At 37.5% G+C, this 6689-nt stretch overlaps 1 protein-coding gene across 1 annotated transcript; it reads left to right on the top strand.

The window, feature by feature from the left end:
- Positions 1 to 2031: 2031 nt before the first annotated feature.
- Positions 2032 to 4008, top strand: LOC131635145 (uncharacterized). The gene is made up of 2 exons (XM_058905753.1): positions 2032 to 2690; positions 2796 to 4008. The coding sequence occupies exons 1-2, from the start codon at positions 2032 to 2034 to the stop codon at positions 4006 to 4008; spliced, it is 1872 nt and encodes a 623-aa protein (XP_058761736.1).
- Positions 4009 to 6689: the final 2681 nt, after the last annotated feature.

Below are 6689 nucleotides of genomic sequence, written 5' to 3'. Positions count from 1 at the left end.
GTTTTCAACTCAAGAACCAGAATAATCATGGAATCCATAAATGTAGTGGTTGATGATGTTCACAAACAAGCAGATGTCACAGATGATGTTGGAACATTCTGGGAATTCGCAGCTGAAGGATCTAAGAAAGAAGATGATTGCAGTCCTACTGTCACAGAGGCTGAAGCTGAACCCTCTAATAAAGGACCCTCTATAAGAGTTCAAAAAGATCATCCTAGTGAACTTATTATAGGAGATCCCAACAGTGGAGTTATTACAAGGTCAAGAGAACAGGTCTCAAACTCCTGTTTTGTATCAAAAATTGAACCCAAGAATGTTAAGGAAGCATTGACAGATGAGTTTTGGATTAATGCTATGCAAGAAGAACTAGGCCAGTTTGAAAGGAATGAAGTATGAGAGCTGGTTCCAAGACCTAAAGGTACAAATGTCATTGGAACAAAATGGGTTTACAAGAATAATTCAGATGAACTGGGAACTATTATCAGAAACAAAGCAAGGCTAGTTGCTCAAGGATACACTCAAGTTGAAGGAATTGACTTTGATGAAACTTTCGCTCCTGTTGCTAGACTTGAGTCAATTAGATTGTTGTTAGGAGTTGCTTGTATTCTAAAATTCAAACTCTACCAGATGGATGTGAAGAGTGCTTTCTTAAGTGGATACTTGAGTGAGGAAGTATATGTGGAACAACCTAAAGGCTTTGCTGATCCAAACCATCCTGATCATGTGTACAAACTAAGAAAAGCTCTTTATGGCCTGAAACAAGCTCCTAGAGCTTGGTATGAGAGACTAACTGAGTTTCTTACTAGTAATGGTTACAGGAAAGGAGGGATAGATAAAACTCTTTTTGTTAAAGATGAAGGAGGAAAGATCCTGATTGCTCAAATCTATGTGGATGATATTGTGTTTGGTGGGATGTCAGACAAGATGATTAGACATTTTGTTGATCAGATGCAATCAGAATTTGAAATGAGTCTAGTTGGAGAATTAACTTACTTTCTTGGGCTGCAAGTTAAACAGATGGAAGACTCAATTTTTCTCTCTCAGAGCAAGTATGCCAGAAACATTGTCAAAAAATTTGGGATGGAAAATGCTAGTCACAAAAGAACACCTGCACCTACTCATTTAAAATTGTCCAAAGATGAAAAGGGCACTAATGTTGATCAAAGTTTGTATAGAAGCATGATAGGAAGCTTGCTGTATCTCACAGCTAGTAGGCCTGATATTGCTTTTGCTGTTGGGGTGTGTGCTAGATATCAAGCAGAGCCCAAGATCAGTCACATAAATCAAGTCAAGAGGATTCTGAAATATGTGAATGGTACTTGTGAGTATGGTATGCTCTACTCTCATGGGTGTGAACCAATTCTCACTGGATATTGTGATGCAGATTGGGCTGGAAGTGTTGATGACAGAAAAAGTACATCAGGAGGATGTTTCTTCTTGGGGAATAACCTTATCTCATGGTTCAGCAAGAAACAAAATTGTGTATCCCTATCCACTGCAGAGGCAGAATACATTGCAGCAGGAAGTAGTTGTTCTCAGCTTGTTTGGATGAAACAAATGTTAACAGAATATAATGTCACACAAGATGTCATGACATTATATTGTGACAACCTAAGTGCCATTAATATTTCAAAGAATCCTATCCAGCATAGTAGGACCAAGCACATTGATATTAGGCATCACTTTATAAGAGATCTTGTTGAAGATAAAGTAATTGCCTTGGAACATGTTGCTACTAACCTTCAACTGACTGATATTTTCACAAAGGCTTTGGATGCTAATAAATTTGAAAATTTGAGAAGTAAGCTAGGTATTTGTCTTTGTGAGGAATTGTAGCAATTAACCGTTTGTGGGGCCAATAGTATTCTATTTTACAAATATTTGTTATCATTGCATATTAAAGTGTATTTTCCCCCTCACTTTCACTTCTTCCAAACGGTCCCTATTCCCACAAGTCTCCGGTGCACTCACTCAAGCTCACCGATTTTCTGCATTAACAAACCCTTCCCCATAGTTTCATTCCTTCTCAGCATGTCTCAGATTTCTCCATCAAAGAAGACGTCTTCCCGCTCTGAAACAGTGTCAGATTCTAGGGCACCAAATATGGTGAGTGATCAGGATGTTGTGATGGATGTTGCGCCCTTGAACATGGTTCCGGCTACTGATCCTGTTAGTAGTATACCAAGAAAGATGCATGCACGAAAATCTACTGGTGGGTCCGTTCCAAAAACATTTTCTGCTAGGGATAAAGAGGGTTCTGCATATGTCCACAATGCGATCGTAGGTCTTGTCACGAGAATCCTGAATGAAGGTCACAGGGTAGAAGGAGTATATGTTCCTTTATCCCAAGCTTCTGCTCCTGAGAACAGCAAAGAAGATCAAGTTGATGCTAGCAAAGATCATGTTGATGTTGAGACATCTGAAGCTAACAATGTTGAGACATCTGAAGCTAACAATGTTGAGACTTCTGAAGCTAAAGATGTTGAAACATCTGGAGCTAAAGATGCTGAGATTCTTGAAACAGAGAGAGCTGAAGAGGTCACTGCTACTTCTTCTAAAGAGAAGAATACACGCCCTATTGGCAATGTAAATGATGTGGTGGATTTGGATAATCTAGATGATCCTATTGACATTGCTGATGATGAACTCATCTCTAGCATTTCTAACAGAGTCAAGGCTCGAAAGGGAAAGTAGGTTGATGATCAACATCTCCCCAAGACTAAAGTTGCTCCTCTAAAGAATGCCACCAAAGAAAAGATCAAGAAGGTCCCTGTTGAACCTTCAAAAACTGGGAGCAAAGTTGTTGTGAAGAAGAGGAAAGAAAGAAGTGTTTTTGACTCAGAGGACAATGTCTTAAGTGATGTCCCTGACATCCCTTCAAAGAAGAAGATTGCTGTCACCAAAGCCTCCACAAAGGTTCGTGATGTTCCCTTGGACAACATTTATTTGCACTATGCTTCAAATGCTATCCAGTGGAAGTTTGTTTATCAGAGAAGACTGGCTCTAGAAAGAGAGCTTGCAAATGATGCTCTGGAATGTCAAGAAGTCATGAAGCTCATCAAATCTGCAGGTTTGCTTAAAATTGTTACTCATTTTTCTAAATGCTATGAAATGCTCGTGAAGGAGTTTATAGTAAATTTGTCTCAAGAGTGTGCTGATGGGAAAGCTGAGGATTTTCATAAGGTGTATGTTAGAAGAAAATGTATAGATTTCTCCCCAACTGTTGTCAACCTTTATCTAGGTAGGGATGATGAGGCTCAACCTGACCTTGAAGTGACTGACAATGAGGTGTGCAAAGTTATCACTGGTGGTAAGGTTAAGAAATGGCCCATAAAGAGTAAATTGTCTGCTAGTCTTCTTAATGTCAGGTATGCTTTGCTGCACAAAATTGGTGCTGCTAACTGGGTGCCTACCAATCATACTTCTACCATTGCAGTTGGCCTAGGTAGATTCATATATGCTGTGGGAACCAAGACAAAGTTTGATTATGGGACTTACATGTTTGATCAAATTATGAGGCATGTTGGTACCTCTACTACCAAGCTACCCATTGCTTTTCCATCCCTGATATGTGGGATAATCCTCAAGCAATACCCTGGGATTCTAAAAGCTAAAGACTCTGTGTGCAAGAGGGAGAGTGCTTTGTCTTTCCACTATAAGCTGCTCCAAAGGTCAGATGACATAACATCTGCTGGGACATCACAAACCAGCAAATCTGTGAACAAATCCTCTCTTATTGCTGAGCTGAAAGAGACTTGTAAAGAGTTGGACAATAGGAAGATGAAGCTTGAAAAGCTCATTCAAAGACTTGAGCAGTCTGCAGATGATGTTACTGGCGTTCATGCTGGTGGAAGTGATGGTGAAACTAATGATGAGGAAAATGGTGCTGATAGTAGTGATGATGAAGAGGCTGAGGATAGTGAGGGTGCTGAAGAGACTGGGAGTAGTGATGCTGGTGAAGAGACTGGTGGCTCTGGTGATGAAGAGACTGGTGGATCTGATAATTAGTCCTACTTCATTTATTTTGTTTTCTCTTTTGATTGACTTGGTGTTTCTCCTTTTTGTACTTTTGTTTTGGTTTGGCTTCCTTTTGTGGCTAAAAAGGGGGAGTAATGGGATATTGGTATTCTGTAACAGATGTTTAAATAGCTGGTTTCTGGTTTTTCTGTGTTATGTTCTTGGTCTTCTGGTGATTGTAACAGATGATTAAACAAGCTGGTTGTTGTTTCCCTTTTGCTACAGAATTTATTTTTCTGTATTCTTAGTGTTGTGATCTGCTGCTTGTGCTCTGATATTATATGGTTACATCTATTCTTGTTTTAGCCAAAAATTTGCCAAAGGGGGAGTTTGTAGATGTTGTTGATTGGCTGTAATTTTTGGTAAAACCCATTGTGATATTATCATGTCAAAACTGATGTCATCATGTCAAAACTGATGTCATGACATGCATTCTACTGTGGTGAAGTTTTTATTTGTGCAGGCCTTTACCTGGTGTCAAGGACGATGTCATGACATCCATAGCTGTTACATCTTACTCTGTTACTAATTCTGTTTGTGTGATCTGTTGAGATCCTATGCGCCTTACTTGGAAATATTAGATTATGATCTGTTTGATTATTTCAAGGAAGTTTTTATTTGCTCCTATTTTGGTTCCTTGATTTGTGGAAATTAGTTTAATTAGGTTAAAGACTAATTTGGATCCAAGGCCCAGCTGCTGCGTTTTGAAGGCTATATATATTATGAAAAAGCTGCAACCCTTGTCATAACCCAATTTTTGACCCTAAGATCCTATATCATTCATATCACAATCACTAATCAAGAGCTTCACTTGGAAGTTTTGTTTACGGTGTTGTACTCACCTCATCAATGAGAGGGACCATCAAGCACCAATGATTGTGTATCTTGTATGCTTATTATACTAACCCAAATACCAAAAATATTGCTTTGTTTCTTTGTAGGCTTTTGTTTTGTAGGTACCAAGCCAAGACATGCAATAAACAAGGCATTTTTCACATTTTTGACTGATGAAATCGATTTCCCTACTGGGTAAATCGATTTCCCTGCAGCAATCTTCATCAAAATCACATTCTGGACATCATGAAATCGATTTCCCTCCTGGGTAAATCGATTTCCCTAGTGTATTTTGCGCCAATTTCTCTTCTGGAACAGAGTGAAATCGATTTCACCCCTGGGGAAATCGATTTCCTTCAGGCAAAATTCAAAAAAAATATAAGGAGGGAAGCTTGACATCATTTTGGCACCTTTTTATTTGATCATTTTATCAATTTTCCACCTCATCAAAATTAATCCCTTCATTAAACCCACTTAAACCTCATTTTACCATTTCTTACCATTTAAACACCACTTTAATCATCAATTAAACACAAGCTAATTACCAAACACAAAATGACCAAATTGCCACTACTCTTGCTCCAATTCTATAAATAGAGGCCTTGCCTCTCTCATTTCTCAAGCTTTGAGAGCCAACAAATCCCTTGCAATTTCTCTCCTCATCCCTACCAAATTCACCAAAGCTCTTATTCTTTCATAAAGTTTGTGAGTCACATCTTGAACCTCACAAACTTTGAGCTAAACCACCATCCATTTCACTCTTTTTTTCTTCAATTGTTGAGAGATCAAGATTTGTGTTGGTGATTCTTGAAGTAGATCCAAGTTTGTGCAAGATTTGGTAATTTTTCTTCATCCTTTTTGTGTATCATGATGTAGATCCTTTGTGATTTGTGTTCAATGCATCTTTGATGCTATATTGGTGCTATTTGTTGTTGATTTGATGGAAAATTCGTGCTCCAATTGATGTGTGATCATAAGGTGTTTGTATGTTTGTTCAAGTCAAGTTTTATGCCTCTAAATGCTGTTTTTGCTGGATTTTGCACTGAGGAAATCGATTTCCTTAAGGCTGAAATCGATTTCCTGCTGAGCGTGACTTGTTTTTTTTGAAAACTGCACTATGGAAATCGATTTCCCCCTGCATGAAATCGATTTCCTGCTGGCAGAATGTGGTTTTTTTGCCTTTTTTATGCTTGTTTTGGTTTCCTACTTCCTCCACTTCATTAATATCATTGGATCTAGGATGTTGATAGGTTTGAAATGACCTAATCCATAATATTAGATGAATGATATTAATGATAGTGTGAGTTGATTATCTTTTATGTTTTCATTCTTATTTTCATCTTATCTTTCTTTTGATCGATGAAAGTCTTAACATCTTGAGAATTCTATGGATTCTTGATAAAGACTAGATCAATTTGTTTTCATTCTTATTTTTATCTTATCTTTCTTTTGATCGATGAAAGTCTTAACATCTTGAGAATTCTATGGATTCTTGATAAAGACTAGATCAATTTGTTTTCCTTATTATCTTTTCATCTTATTTGCTTTTGATCGATGAAAGTCTTAACATCTTGAGAATTCTATGGATTCTTGATGAAGACTAGATCAATTTGTTTTCATTCTTATGATTATCTTTTGTGAATTTTATTCTTCTTCCTCCATTTCATTAATATCATTGGATCTAGGATGTTGATAGGTTTGAAAGAACCAAATCCATAATATTAGATGAATGATATTAATGATAGTGTGAGTTGATTATCTTTATGCATTTTATCTTCTCCTTCTCCTTTTTTTCTTTTGATCGATGAAAGTCTTAATACTTTGAGAATTCTTATGGA

Source organism: Vicia villosa, unplaced genomic scaffold (genome assembly GCF_029867415.1).
Source record: "Vicia villosa cultivar HV-30 ecotype Madison, WI unplaced genomic scaffold, Vvil1.0 ctg.001438F_1_1, whole genome shotgun sequence".
Classification (NCBI taxonomy): domain Eukaryota; kingdom Viridiplantae; phylum Streptophyta; class Magnoliopsida; order Fabales; family Fabaceae; genus Vicia; species Vicia villosa.
The sequence above is the reverse complement of the archived record's forward strand: the minus strand, read 5'-3'. Positions and strand labels throughout refer to the sequence as shown.